This window comes from Salvelinus alpinus, chromosome 12, assembly GCF_045679555.1.
Source record: "Salvelinus alpinus chromosome 12, SLU_Salpinus.1, whole genome shotgun sequence".
NCBI classification, from domain to species: Eukaryota; Metazoa; Chordata; class Actinopteri; order Salmoniformes; family Salmonidae; genus Salvelinus; species Salvelinus alpinus.
This window is the reverse complement of record NC_092097.1, coordinates 33,933,104-33,949,045: the sequence shown is the minus strand read 5'-3', so window position 1 is coordinate 33,949,045 and position 15,942 is coordinate 33,933,104. Positions and strand designations below refer to the sequence as shown.

Sequence of the window (15,942 nt, the reverse complement as noted above, 5' to 3'; positions counted from 1 at the left end):
GAGGGGTAGTTCCTCTTGCTGTCCTCTAGGCAAGTACCATGGTCTCGCCGTGGATGTGAGATTCGACTGGAAGCCAGTGGAGTGTGCAGAGGAGCAGGGTGCCAAGGGAGAATATGGGAAGGTTGAACACCAGGCGGGCTACAGTGTTCTGGATGAATACCAAAGCAAATTCCACATTTATACTGAACAAAAATATAAATGCAACATGTAAAGTGTTTGTCCCATGTTTCATGAGCTGAAATAAAAGATCACAAATGTTCCAATTTGTTTACGTCCCTGTTAGTGAGCATTTCTCCTTTGCCAAGATAATCCATTCACCTGACAGGTGTGGCATATCAAGAAGCTGATAAAACATTATTATTACACAGGTGCACTTTGCTGAGGAAAATGTAAAAAGTCACTAAAAATCACACATTGCTACAGATTTGAGGGATCATGCAATTGGCATGCTGACTTCAGGAATGTCCACCAGAGCTGTTGCCAGATATTTTAATATTAATTTCTCTACCAGAAACCGCCTCCAACATCATTTTAGAGAATTTGGCAGGACGTCCAGCCAGCCTCATAACTGCAGACCACGTGTAACCACATCAGCCCAGGACTACCACATCCGGCTTCTTCACCTGCGGAATCGTTTGAGACCTGCCACCCAGCCAGCTGATGAAACTGGGGTTGCACAACCAAAGAATTTCTGCACAAACTGTCAGAAACCATATCAAGGAAGCTCATCTGCCTGCTCGTCGTCCTCACCAAGGGTCTTGACCTGACTGCAGTTCGGCGTTGTAACCGACTTCATGGGCAAATGCTCAACTTAGATGGCAACTGGCATGCTGGAGAAATGTGCTCTTTACGGATGAATCCGATGAGCGGTTTGCTGAGGTCAACATTGTAAACGGAGTGCCCCATGATGGCGGTGGGGTTATGGTACGGGCAGACAGGCATAAGCTACGGACAACAAACACAATTGCATTTAATCAATGGCAATTTGAATGCACAGAGACCTTGAGATCCTGAGGCCCATTGTTTTACCAATCATCCGCCGCCATCACCTCATGTTTGGGATGCTCTGGATCGACAGCTTGTTCCAGTTCCCGCCAATATCCAGCAACTTCGCACAGCCATTGGAAGAGTGGGACAACATTCCACAGGCGACAATTAACAGCCTGATCAACCCTATGTGAAGAAGATGTGACTCGCGCTGCATGAGGAAAAAAATTGAGGTCACACCAGATATTGACTGGTTTTCTGATCCACGGCCCTACTTTTTTTTTTTAAGGCATCTGAACAGATGCATATCTGTATTCCCAGTCATGTGAAATCCATAGATTAGGGACTAATTTATTAATTTCAATTGATTTCCTTATATGAACTGTAACTCAGTAAAATCTTAGAAATTGTTGCGTTTTATTTTTGTTCAGTGCAGTATTATGGAGGTATTTGATATTCGTTTACATGTAAAATTCTTATTACCTCACATTTAAAAGATTGCAGGGGAGATTTCTTTATTACGGTCCTATAACATTTCCCTGATTTGCATTGTGTTTATTTTGGTGGCTAATGTTAAGGGTTAATATAGGTGGTGACTGTTGGTGGGAATCAGGGCTCCTAAGGTCCTGTCAGCCATTACAACTAGTCAGTGCTTCCCTTTATGCGTTATGTATTTTAGGCTCTTTAAAACCAAAGTCAATATACTACTACAGTACAACTGTTGCCATATTTTTGTCAATATCAGGACATTTAGTTAACAGGGTTGTATGTCACAGTGGTGATTGTTATTTCTCCTAATTTGCCATCGATATAGTCAGCCCCCATTGTTAGGGCACCTCGTGAGCCCATTTGTACCCACAGTTGCTACACATAGCAATTTTATATTTCCTTACCAAAGCACATCGATCTGTTGTTTATTTGTACTTCAGAAGAATCCAGAGTCTCTGTACTACAGGCGCATGGAATCTTGATTAGGCCAAAGGGAAGCAGAAACTTGAGTGCTGTGGAGAAACGTCTGGAACACTATTAATAACTGAGACGTCCTCAGAATACTCCAGCCAGCCAACACTTATACAGTATGTACTATACACAGCCTGCACTGAATAACATGAGGCTCTGCGGTACCCCATTATGACCACACATTACTGTGTAGTCTTTTAGCTGACACTTATCCAATGCACCTTCTAGAAATGCATTCAGCTAAGGAATGTGAAACAACCACATCCCCATAAATGTTGTGATAGGCAGTTCATTGTGGATTTCTAATGTAGGAAAGAATGAGTTGTTGCAGTTACATAAACACCACAATCGGAGTATTCGAAAGAGTAATTGCTAATAAAAACATTTATTGGACTTTGTTTTGTTTTCCATTTTCTCTCCTACATCCACTGTACAATCCCACTCTGCTACATTAAAGTTCAAATTCCTCCTTCAATTTACAATGATCTCACATCAGATGTATTTCTCTTTAAACCAGAATAACCTGAGGTTTGATTAAAACAGGATCAGAACAAACTTGTAAAACCTAAAATACATATATACTATGTGGGAAGGAATCAGCTGGGAAAAGACAGTGTAGGGGGCTGTTTGAAAACAAATTAAATTAATACCCAGGGGGTGGTGTTGGGCCCTCTGTGCCCAATTGGAGTGTATTGGATAAGGTCTGCATTGAAACAGACTATTACAAACACATAAGGCCCCCCACCACTAGACCGGAGGGCAACCTTAAAACTAAACCAAGCAAATATGTATCTTAACAATCCAGTTAACACAACCATAAGATTATTTCATATGGTGTTTCAGATGTGTGTGCTTGCTTCATGAGCAACATGAGACATTTCAGGACATAGTAAAACCAGCAAACATTTACAAAACATTAAGTACATTGATTTAATGGGTCAAGTGTGCCATTAGTCAATGCTAGCCATCTCTTCAATTAGTCATTTTGCTGATAAAAAGAGAAAATTGATTGCGTTCAATTGATGTTTTAAGGTTGCCCTCAGGTCTTGAAGAAAAAGTCTAAAAGATGAATTCTTACACTCTTCCCCTCCACCCGAATCTGATAGAAAATATTTTTCAAAACAACCTCCCTTCCCAAGAGAACAGATAGCGCCATTTGTGAAGCACTGTACAAAGCAACCTGCAGAGTATTCTGATTACCAGAGGTGCCACGGGGTTGGTGAATACTGCCAGAAAGAGGTGGAGGTGTAATAAGTGAACTCTGCCTTAATTGATAGCGGTGTGACGTCAGTCAGTGATGAAAGGGGCTGCAGTACCCTATTACTAATCTACCGACCCTGGTCATTTGCATACTGTACATATTCTAACCTGCTAGGCCAGATTAGAGTGGTTATATTACAGAAGGACCTTGCTTGCCATGGAGTGTTGTCTTTTGTTTTGGTATTTTGGATAATTCCGTCAGACAATGCGAGTGCCCCACATTTTAGAACAAAAAAATTGACATGATTTTTGGATTTCTTTACAAAACCAAGTCATCTTCAATATCTCAAGACAACTACCACGGCTCAACGAAAGGAAAAATATAACCTTGGTGTCACTGACTTGAACCGGCTAAATCCAGCAAAGGCCCTTTAATGTTTTCATAAGTGTACTATATATTTTGCCGCCCCCCTTTTGTTATTCTTTGTCCCTCATCCTCCTCCTTCCCTCTTCCTTTGATACTTCATCTTTACCCGGATTTGTTGGCCCCCACCAGGTTCATGAGTCCGTCCGTGCTCATGGACTTTGGGCGTTCCAGGGGGAAGCCCAGGGCTCGGCTCCAGATCAGCTGGGCCAGCACCCCCAGGGCTCGGGACACGCCGAACAGCACCGTGTAGTAGTTCATCTCTGTCATCCCATAGTACTGTTAGGACAGGAGAGAGGAAGGGGATGGAGGGTTAATTGCACAGAACAAGGTATTTCATTATTGCGCTCCCAATTGTATGTGATATATAAGGGCTTTGTAGGAAGATAAGGGACAGCTCAAGTAGAGTAGAAGAGCGCCTAGACTTTTTTTTTTTTGTCTCTGACAGTTCACTAAGATGGAACAAACTATGAAGAGAAGCTCAAATTAGACCTTTACATTTTCCTTCATTCCTTCAAGAGATGGTGGAGGCCTTTCTTGTAACCTTCATGCAGTGTCCCTCCCAATCAGTTAAAAGTATACTGCAATAGTTGGCTCCATCCTCCTGTAACCCCACCACTCACCTGCAGCAGCACTCCACTGTGGGCGTCCACGTTGGGCCAGGGGTTCTTGGCCTTGCCCTGCTCCAGCAGCACGTTGGGCACGATCTTGTAGAGTTGGTGCACCAGTTTGAACATGGGGTCATCGGGCAGGTGCTTGAAGGCAAACTCCTGCTGGCAGGTGTACCTGGGGTCTGTCTTCCTCAGGACGGCATGGCCGTAACCTGGAACCACCTGAGAGAACGCAAACAGAAGGTCAAAAAGGGTAGGATGAATATCTTTGAGGTTACATATATCATTCCCCTTGCAGCTTATTCCTCAAATGAAAACGTAAATGCATCCTTTCTTTTGTACACCTGTTCACTACACTTTTAGGTAGATGGAAAAGTTTCCTTTGGGTTTCCTGACCTTGACTCATCCACCTCATTCACCCAACTTCGCATACCCTCCAGTCCAGACCACTTACCCTTCCAGACTTGAGGGTGTTCCAGATGTAGTCTCTCATGGCCTCGTCAGACACCTCTCCTCCCATCTCCTTCTGCAGGGCCGTCAGCCATACCAGCACCTCCTACAAGGGGCATAGGTAAGGCAGGGGCTCACTCCAACCAAAACAAAATCACTGCTTTCGTTCTCCATTTCCACTACTGAGCTTATTATAGTTCCATAGTCATCCTCTCTCTCTACTATGTTAATGGTGAGAGGTTGAAAGCCTTGCTTTGAATGAAAACAGATAATACCTTTGGATAAAGATGTCTGTTAAATAGCACACATACATATAAATACACACACACACACACACACACACACAACCATTCAAACATGGAATCACTTAGAAATGTCCTTGTTTTTGAAAGAAAAGCAATTTTAAAATAATATCTAATTGATCAGAAATACAGTGTAGACATTGTAAATGACAATTGTAGCTGGAAACGGCTGATTTTTAATGGAATATCTACATAGGCGTACAGAGGCCAATTATCAGCAACCATCACTTCTGTGTTCCAATTGGCACGTTGTTGGCTAATCCAAGTTTATCGTTTTAAAAAGGCTAAGTGATCATTAGAAAACCCTTTTGCAATTATGTTAGCATAGCTGAAAACTGTTGTCCTGATTAAAGAAGCAATAAAACCTGCCTTCTTTAGACTAGTTGAGTATCTGGAGCATCAGCATTTGTGGGTTTGATTACAGGCTCAAAATGGCCAGAAACAAATACCTTTCTTCTGAAACTCGTCAGTCTATCCTTGTTCTGAGAAATTAAGGCTATTCCATGCAAGAAATTGCCAGGAAACTGAAGATCTCGTACAACGCTGTGTACTACTCCCTTCACAGAACAGCGCAAACTGGCTCTAACCAGAATAGAAAGAGGAGTGGGAAGACCTGGTGCACAACTGAGCAAGAGGATAAGTACATTAGAGTGTCTAGTTTGAGAAAGACGCCTCACAAGTCCTCAACTGGCAGCTTCATTAAATAGTACCCGCAAAACACCAGTCTCAACGTCAACAGTGAAGAGGTGACTCCGGGATGCTGGCCTTCTAGGCAGAGTTGCAAAGAAAAGCCATATCTCAGACTGGCCAATAAAAATAAATTATTAAGATGGGCAAAAGACACTGGACAGAGGAAGATTGGAAAAAAAGTGTTACGGACAGACAAATCTAAGTTTGAGGTGATCACAAAGAACATTCGTGAGACGCAGAAAAAATGAAAAGAAGCTGGAGGAGTGCTTGACGCCATCTGTCAAGCATAGTGGAGGCAATGTGATGTTCTGGGGGTGCTTTGGTGGTGGTAAAGTGGGAGATTTGTACAGGGTAAAGGATATCTTGAAGAAGGAAGGCTATCACTCCCTTTTGCAAAGGCATGCCATACCCTGTGGACGGCACTTAATCTTCAGGCTAGGGTCTATTTTTCTCCACTTCCTGTCTGACTGACGTGCCCAAAGTAAACTGCCTGTTACTCAGGCCCAGAAGCCAGGATATGGATATAATTGGTACCACTGGATAATAAAACACTTAAGTTTTTAGAAATGTTAAAATAATGTATGAGACTATAACACAATTGATATGGTAGGAGAAAATCCAACCGGGAAAAAATGGAGCCCATGCTCTTACAATGGAAAGCTATGGGTCATATGCAATTCCAGCTCCCAGATTGCAATTCCTATGGCTTCCACTAGATGTCAGTGTTTGCTCAAGGTTTCAGGCTTGTTTCTTCCCAAACAAGGAAGAAGTTTGGTACTGGGAGTTAGAGTTGGAAATCTGTCTGTGCGTGTGCGACGAAGAGGACGCGCAGCTGCTTATTTTGCTTTTTTATTGAACATACTTCTTTCCGTATGAAATAGTATAGTTTGATTACATTTTAGGGTACCTGAGGATTAAATAAACTTATTTTGACTTGTTTTAACAAAGTTTCGCGGTAGCTTTTTGGATTCCTTTCTCTGCATGTTGAACGAGTGGATTACTGAAATCGATGGTTTTTGATGGTTTTTGCGACTGCACTTGAAGAAACTTGAATTTCTGCATCAAAGTAATGGACTGTCATTTCTCTTTGCTTATTTGAGCTGTTCTTGCCAAAATATGGACTTCGTATTTGACCAAATAGGGCCATGTTCTGTATACCACCCCTACCTTTTCATAACACAACTGATTGGCTCAAACGCATTAAGAAGGAAAGAAATTCCAGAAATTAACTTAAGGCACACCTGTTAATTTAAATGCATTACAGGTGACTACCTCATGAAGCTGGTTGAGAGAATGCCAAGAGTGTACAATGCTGTCATCAAGGCAAAGGGTGGCTACTTTGAAGAACCTCAAATATAAAATATATTTTGATTTTGATTTGTTTAACACTGTTTTGGTTACTACATGATTCCATATGTTATTTCATAGTTTTGATGTCTTCACTATTATTCTACAATGTAGAAAAAAGTCAAAATAAAGAAAAACCCTGGAATGAGTAGGTGTTTCCAAACTTTTGACTGGTACTGTGTGTGTGTGTGTGTGTGTGCCGAGTGTACAAAACATTAGGAACACCTGCTCTTTCCATGACAGACTGACCAGGTGAACGCTATGATCCCTTAATTATTAAATCCACTTCAATCAGTGTAGATGAAGGAGAGGAGACAGGTTAACTTCTTATGGCTGCAGGGGCAGTATTGGGTAGCTTGGATGAAAGGTGCACAGAGGTGCCCAGAGTAAACGGCCTGCTCCTCAGTCATAGTTGCTAATATATGCATATTATTATTAGTATTGGATAGAAAACACTCTCAAGTTTCTAAAACTGTTTGAATTATGTCTGTGAGTATAACAGAACTCATATGGCAGGCAAAAACCTGAGAAGTTCCACTCCCTGTTTTGGAATTTTGGGTAGTTTTTCAACCAAGCTCTCATTGAAATTACAGCGAGATATTGATGAGTTTTCACTTCCTACGGCTTCCACTAGATGTCAACAGTCAATAGAACTTTGTCTGATGACTCTGCTGTGAAGGGGGACCGAAGGAGACAGGAATGAGTAACCAAAGCCATGAGGTGACCACGCTTTGACCATGCGCGTTCATGTGGGAGGCAGCTCCGTTCCATCGCTCAACTGAAGTCAATGTAATTCTCCGGTTGGAACGTTATTCAAGATGTATGTTAACAACATTCTTAAGATTGATTCAATACATCGTTTGACATGTTTCTACTGACTGTTACGGAACTTTTGGACATTTCGTCACGTTATAGTGGACGCGCTTTGTGACTTTGGAATTGTTTACCAAACGCGCTAACCAAAGTAGCTAATTGGACATAAATAACGGACATTATTGAACAAATCAAGCATTTATTGTGGACCTGGGATTCCTAGGACTGCATTCTGATGAAGTTCATCAAAGGTAAGGAAACATTTATCATGTATTTTCTGGTTTCTGTTTACTCCAACATGGCGGCTAATTTTACTATTGTTCTGAGCTCCGTTTCAGATTATTGCATGATTTGCTTTTTCCGTAAAGTTTTTTTGCAATCTGACACAGCGGTTGCATTAAGGAGAGGTATATCTATAATTCCATGTGTATAACTTGTATTATCATCTACATTTATGATGAGTATTTCTGTTGAAATTATGTGGCTATGCACTATCACTGGATGTTTTTGAAACTAGTGAATGTAACGCGCCAATATAAACTCAGATTTTTATATAAATATGAACCTTATCAAACAAAACATGCATGTATTGTGTAACATGAAGTCCTATGAGTGTCATCTGATGAAGATAATCAAAGGTTAGTGATTCATTTTGATCTCTATTTGTGTTATTTGTGGCTCCTCTCTTTTGCTGGAAAAATGGCTGAATTTTTCTTTGAGTTGGTGGTGACCTAACAATCGTTTGTGGTGCTTTTGCTGAAAAGCCTATTTGAAATCGGACACTTTGTTGGGATTAACAACAAGATTACTTTTAAAATGGTATAAGACACATGTATGTTTGAGGAATTTTAATTATGAGATTTCTGTTGTTTGAATTTGGCGCCCTGCACTTTCACTGGCTGTTGTCATATCGATCCCGTTAACGGGATTGCAGCCATATGAAGTTAAAGAAGGATTTTTAAGCATTCAGACAATTGAGACATGGATTGTGTATGTGTGCAATTCCGAGGTTGAATGGGCAAGACAAAAAACGTAAGTGCCTTTGAACGGGGTATGGTAATAATAGGTGCCAGGCAGACCAGTTTGAGTGTGTCAAGATCTGCAACGCTGCTGAGTTTCAGGCTCAATAGTTTTCTGTGTACATGAATAATCCAGACAATTTGACAACTGTGGGAAGCATTGGAGTCAACATGGGCCAGCATCCCTGTGGAATGCTTTCGACACCTTGTAGAGTCCATTCCCCGACAAATTCAGGCCGTTCTGAGGGCAAAAGGGGGTGCAATTCAATATTAGGAAGGTGTTCCTAATGTTTTGTACAGTCAGTTTTCAGTATATTTACACACATGTTAACTTTGACATTAGCATCCATACACACCTGGTTAGCCAGTCCATGAAGAGGTCCGGCCAATCCGTTCATAGCTGCGCTGAAGGACAGGTAGGGGTCAGACAGGGCACTGCCCACTAAGTGGCTGGTGTGAGCACTCACATTACCACCCTCATGGTCACTATAGCAAAGGGGAGTGAATGAAAGAATAAGTGATGCAGCCACATAACTGCATTGTGCAATGACGGAGCAGGAGCTGAATATGCACACCCTAAAGTTACCACGGTAGAGACTAATGGATGATAAACTTAGAAAAATGTATTATGAATGAAGTAGCACTCTCTATAAAACTGACCTGTGGATGGTGAGGTACAGGCGCATGAGCTCAGTGAACGTGGCATCACTGTAGCCCAGCATGTTGGTGAAGTTGTGGGACCAGTCCAGACTGGAGTCGATGGCGCCGATGCTGCTGCCCTCACGGTAAAGGTTGCGGTAAATCTTGGCTGCAACGCATGGCAGTTTAGCGATCAGATCCATGGAGTCTTCATAGACAAACTGAGAGAAGAGAATAATTTTCATGTCAATAGTGTAATCGGAAAGAAGGCACTCTTTCAACAGATTTTTAACACATTTGTTCAGATTCCACCATCTTGACTTCTTATAACTGTGGCGCATTGACATTTTGCTACATTTCACAACGGTTTGTCCTATTGAACAACATGGTTTCCCACAACAGCGTGCACTGTTCAACATTCTTTAGGGTATGTTTCCTGAGCTCACCTCCCAGTACATGGCCTTGTTGACTCCCTCGGAGTAGGCCCGGGCGAAGCTACTCTCACTGTTCAGAGCTGTGATGGCGGAGCTGAACTGAGACATGGGGTGGAGGTTGGTGGGGAAGTTATCCAGCATGGTGACCACGTGGGAGGGAAGAGCTGCACGCTTGGCCCACTCCTTGGACAGCCAGTTCACCTGGGGACAGACAATACACAAATAGGTTCATTGGTTCATTGGTCAAGCTATGCACACCAAACGTAATGTAGTTTTGTATGCAAAATATAGTCCGTCACTAAACCAAAATGGAAGCAAACCTCCTCCCAGAGATAAGATCAAGAGCTATTTGTCTGTGGTTAAGCTTTATGTTGTGGTTTATGGTATACGGGTCAACCTCTTATTGAATATATACATAATTTGATCTGTACAATTATGCAAAGGGTTGTTGTAACAACATTTAAGCTGATGTGCCATACTCTCTCTCCGTAATGAGTTACCTAGCTAACACTCACCTGTTCCTCTGTGGGCACCTGGCCTGTCACCAGCAGCCAGAACAGACCTTCGGGCAATGGCTCGGCACCTCCTGGAGCCTTGGGCAACAGCTGCTGGCACTCCGGAATGCTGTAGCCACGGAAACGAATTCCCTAACAAAAAATGTTTTTAAAAGATATCTACACTCCCCTCCATATGTATTTGTAAAATGTTAAGCATTTTTGTGTGTGTGGGGGTAGGGGTGTCTATACCCATCATGAGGCAACAGTACAGAATGTCACCTTTTATTTGAGGGTATTTTCATACATATGTTTAACCGTTTAGAAATGACAGCACTTATGTATCAAAGTAGTCCAAATATTAGTATTTGGTCCTATTATTCCTTGCACGCAATGACTACATCAAGATTGTGACTCTACAAACTCGTTGGATGCATTTGCAGTTTGTTTTGTAACTGAATGATAACTGAAGCACACTTCTTTATAAGTGAGCAGATAAGATGATTCTAAAGACTTCTAAATTATTCCTGATAATGCCAGGATTAAGAAAAATCATGAATGAATCATGACAATGATGAGTAGGAAAGTTACAAAGGCTACAACAAAACATGCTTACCTCACCATTACCAATAACAGGGGAGGTATGATCTTTATGCCTCTAACCTTCACACTCATTATCCATAATCCTGGTAGCATCCACATGAATGTAGAAGTGTACAGAAACATCTTCTATTCTTACTTACAATAAAAGTGAGTAAGTCTTTTTTAATAATGCACTTACAGTTGAAGTCGGGAGTTTACATACACTTAGGTTGGAGTCATTAAAACTAGTTTTTCAACAACTCCACAAATTGTTAACAAATTGTAGTTTTGGCAAGTCGGTCAGGACATCTACTTTGTGCATGACACAAGTCATTTTTCCAACAATTGTTTACAGACAGATTATTTCACTGTATCACAATTCCAGTGGGTCAGAAGTTTACATACACTAAGTTGACTGTGCCTTTAAACAGCTTGGAAAATTCAAGAAAATGATGTCATGGCTTTAGAAACTTCTGATAGGCTAATTGACATATTTTGAGTCAATTGGAGGTGTACCTGTGGATGTATTTCATTGCCTACCTTCAAACTCAGTGCCTCTTTGCTTGACATCATGGGAAAATCAAAAGAAATCAGCCAAGACCTCCGAAAAAAATTGTAGACCTCCACAAGTCTGGTTCATACTTGGGAGTAATTTCCAAACGCCTGAAGGTACCACGTTCATCTGTACAAACAATAGTACGCAAGTATAAACACCATAGGACCACGTAGCCGTCATACCCCTCAGGAACGTACTTTGGTGCGAAAAGTGCAAATCAATCCCAGAACAACAGCAAAGGACCTTGTGAAGATGCTGGAGTAAACAGGTACAAAAGTATCTATATCCACAGTAAAACGAGTCCTATATCGACATAACCTGAAAGGCCGCTCAGCAAGGAAGAAGCCACTGCTCCAAAACCACCACAAAAAAGCCAGACTACGGTTTGCAACTGCACATGGGGACAAAGACTGTACTTTTTGGAGAAATGTCCTCTGGTCTGATGAAACAAATATAGAGCTGTTTGGCCATAATGACCATCGTTATGTTTGGAGGAAAAAGGGGGAGGCTTGCAAGCCGATAAACACCATCCCAACCGTGAAGCACGGGGGTGACAGCATCATGTTGTGGGGGTGCTTTGCTGCAGGAGGGACTGGTGCACTACACAAAATAGATGGCATCATGAAGAAAGGAAAATGATGTGGATATATTGAAACAACATCTCAAGACATCAGTCAGGAAGTTAAAGCTTGGTCGCAAATGGGTCTTCCAAATGGACAATGACCCTAAGCATACTTCCAAAGTTGAGGCAGAATGGCTTAAGGACAACAAAGTCAAGGTATTGGAGTCGCCATCACAAAGCCCTGACCTCAATCCTATAGAAAATGTGTGGGCAGAACTGAAAAAGCGTGTGCGAGCAAGGAGGCCTACAAACCTGACTCAGTTACACCAGCTCTGTCAGGAGGAATGGGCCAAAATGCACCCAACTGATTGTGGGAAGCTTGTGTAAGGCTACCCAAAACATTTGACCCAAGTTAAATAATTTAAAGGCAATGCTACCAAATACTAATTGAGTGTATGTAAACTTCTGACCCACTGGGAATGTGATGAAAGAAATAAAAGCTGAAATAAATCATTCTCTCTACTATTATTCTGACATTTCACATTCTTAAAATAAAGTGGTGATCCTAACTGACCTAAGACAGGGAATTTTTACTAGGATTAAATGTCAGGAATTGTGCAAAACTAAGTTTAAATGTATTTGGCTTAAGTGTATGTAAACTTCCGACTTCAACTGTGTGTGTGTGTGTGTGTGTGTGTGTATATATATCTCAGATGAAAACATATAATTTGTGACGAAATAAAGAAAATGTTATGTGCCTCATTTGCATATATACACTGGGTGCATTTGCATGCATTAATAAATTAATATACAGGGGTGGAACAGGGATGCAACCACCAAAAACCTCCCTCAGTCTGTTTTATTCAAATACCTTTGACCCCACATTGACATTACATAACCCATTGGCCCTATGTGACATGAATTATCTTATGACTTTTAAGCCAATATCCGTAAGTGGTGCTGAAATGGCTGCGAAATATCACCTTCCTTATTCTCAGCTAATGTAAGCTGATGAGTATGGTGGGACTTAAGGTCAAGTCACTGTTTAAGTAGCTAGTTGTCTAGTTTCAAGCATCAGACACAGAATGTTTTTTATTTAGTTCCATTTCATTTAGTACTATTCAATTCATTTGCATTCTGCCATCTCCCTCAGAGGAGTACTAAGCAAGTGTGGAAATCATTCTCTTTCAAAACAATTCTCTTCAGCTCAGCCACGGGAAATGAATCACTAAAGGGCATGCCTAAATTGTATGTGTCATCTAGGCCAGGGGTTGGCAACCGGCAATTCTTTTGTTAGTTTTTGGTTTTAAAAAATCCTAATATCACTAAGAATTCCCAAGTATTCCCGCAAATTCAAACAAAAAAAAAGTCACTTCTGTTATCGTGTCTCAATGTAATCAACGTATGAAATTATTATTTGGCTTAGTTGTCATCAATTTGCAGTATACAAATTATTATAATTGTGTTCCAGCCCACCAACCATCCAATCAAACAAAAATCAGCCTACAGCTGAATCTAGTTGCCTAATCTTGTTTACCACCTAAGTGTAAACAATCTAAGATACCAACAAGCAACTGAAAATGGCTAAAATGCCCAATCTATTCCCCTACCTGATACTGAGCTTGCATTCAGTTCTCTGTCAAGGGGCTTTCCCTGCACAGACCAACTCACCTCATCTGCATCCAGCACTGAGGTCTCATACACCAGGCCCTTCATACCTCTCATCCCACCGTAGATCTGTAAAGACAAGGGCACACACATTTAACATCAACAGCTACCATATTCACACTACAACAGGCACTGAAAGGGGTATGTCTAATAATGTAGAACGTTTACAAATGACAGTTGAACAGAAAGTACCATATCCACAGTGATTGAGCCGATGTTGGTCTTGCCATACTGCGTTTTGAAATTCTTAACCCTACTCTGTTCTTTAGGGACGAGATCCGAAAGCACATCTCTCAGGTTCTGCAACGGCACAGAGAAAAATACAATATGTCACAGTTAGAAAGACAACTCAATTATGAGGGCGACTCAGTTCAAAACATCACAGCACTGCTAGGTAAAAAGCATATGTGTGTAAATCAAATTGAAAAATGAAGGAGGTCCAGTCAGGGTACTTACTGTTGATGTAGTGGCATTTCTGGAAGCGGCGAAGAGACATGCTGTGCTCTGAGAGGCACAAGAAGAGGTGTCAAGAGAGATGCAATCAGTCAAAATAGGTTAAATCTCCGACGTGTATCACAGACAGGCAGTCATCAGAGAAAGGTTTCAAGTTTCAATAATCAGAGGGGCGTTAGTCCTCACTTTAAAACATCAGCAAGCCACAATGCACTGCAAAGTATCCCCAACAATGACCTAGGCTGTATCCCTAACAATGACCTAGGCTGCATCCCTAACCATGACCTAGCCTGTATCACTAACAATGACCTAGCCTGTGCACCTAAAGATGACCTAGCCTACCTAATCACTGCAGGAGAGAAACTGAAGTGTGAGTTCCATGACAAAGGATAACAAACAGAAAATTGCTGAACGATAGACGTGTGCAGTGGCAAATAGGCCTACATATGCCAATGCATTTATGTATTCTAACGTAGAACTGATTCAGTCAAAGCATTGCTCACAGCACTGTGTCTAAAGAGCATCCATGTTCTAACTGTTTTAGGACCATAAGGACACAACCACATTTTTTTTAACCTCAAGTCAGAATGTACAGAGATCTGACCTTGGATTGACAGAAAAATAGAGCTTTGCCCAACTGGAAACAAGATGCCTTCACACAATCAAGAAATATCGGAAAAGTTAGGTAGCCTGTACAATTCACTCAAATGCAACTATTCTAACGTTATGTGCTGCTAGCTATGTGTTCCAGCTAATCAAACATGGCTGGTCCTCTTTTGCTTTGCATGCAAGAGATGCCTTTTCCAGAAGAGTTAGAGCCAACGAAAGACTGTAATTTGCCTCCTGCTGTGAGTAACATTGCGGGAATGAAGCTGCATTGCAAGATATGGTAACCTACTTTATAGTTGGTTACTAGTACTTGCCTAAAACCTACAGTAGTGTACAAGTAACTGACGTTGGACAGCCGGTATCTGATTTAATCAACTCTGAGTCCTTGGCACAATATCAAGGCAGTGAAGGCCCACATAAGTACGATACAGTATCATCTAGCTAGATGTCTTTGTTAATAATTCTCCCAGATTGTCATTACAAACTAAAACTGGAGCCTAGGGGCGAGCTAGCCAACTACAGTGTGCTAGTTCGCTAGGTAGCTACGAAACTCAAGCCTAGACATTTAGCTAATTCATGTTATCAAAGATAGCAACAGTTAGCTACTATACACATTACCGTGCTAGCTTCATAAAGTCTATATATTTTATAGTCTACGGTACATAGCTTAACGTTAGCTGGCTAACTAGTAAAACATAACGTTAGTTTGATTTGGCTACCTGAATGTGAACTTGTTCTAAAGTTAACTGATTAGTTATCTACACATCACTTAGCTAAGGCCTAAAGTCTTAGTTAGCTAGTTACGATAGCTAAATGCTAACTTCACGTTTGTTCTTACTGGCAAGTGGCTAACCAAAGTTTTAGCATACTAGCTAGCTAACGTTATGGCATGGGGCGGGACAATGCAGCGCCCATATCATTTACCGGTCTCACCTTCGTTGAATTTAAGAGCTTCGGGGTAAACCTGTAGGCGGACAGTAGGGACATGGTGAATGTGACCAGTTTGTGTTGGTAAATTCTGACTGTGCTGGTAAAAATCCCCAGTACCTCGTTGAAGGTGATGGTAGGTGTAGTTTGATGGTAGGTGAAGGTTGAGAGAGGAACAGGCCAACAAAGGAGATTGGCTGGGAAAAGGCATGGTT

The 15,942-nt window shown here is 41.4% G+C and overlaps 1 protein-coding gene and 1 long non-coding RNA gene across 3 annotated transcripts in view; one reads left to right on the top strand and one right to left on the bottom strand.

The window, feature by feature from the left end:
* The window catches only part of LOC139535946 (uncharacterized), a 15,377-nt gene extending 13,039 nt beyond the window's left edge, over positions 1-2,338 (top strand). The window contains exon 3 of the long non-coding RNA XR_011667229.1: positions 998-2,338. This is a non-coding gene — a long non-coding RNA (uncharacterized lncRNA). The remainder of the gene's footprint in view (positions 1-997) is intronic.
* On the bottom strand, positions 2,314-15,942 carry LOC139535944 (citrate synthase, mitochondrial). Of its 2 annotated transcripts, none has more exons than XM_071335929.1 (11): positions 15,734-15,942; positions 14,195-14,242; positions 13,931-14,038; positions 13,742-13,807; positions 10,392-10,523; positions 9,889-10,077; positions 9,464-9,663; positions 9,160-9,289; positions 4,637-4,738; positions 4,195-4,404; positions 2,314-3,850 (listed from the first exon to the last, which is right to left on the bottom strand). In XM_071335929.1, the coding sequence occupies exons 1-11, from the start codon at positions 15,785-15,787 to the stop codon at positions 3,677-3,679; spliced, it is 1,413 nt and encodes a 470-aa protein (XP_071192030.1). In that variant the 5' UTR covers positions 15,788-15,942; the 3' UTR covers positions 2,314-3,676. The 2 variants fall into 2 exon arrangements, with proteins under 2 accessions (XP_071192030.1, XP_071192031.1); XM_071335930.1 differs by having other exon boundaries at positions 15,848-15,906.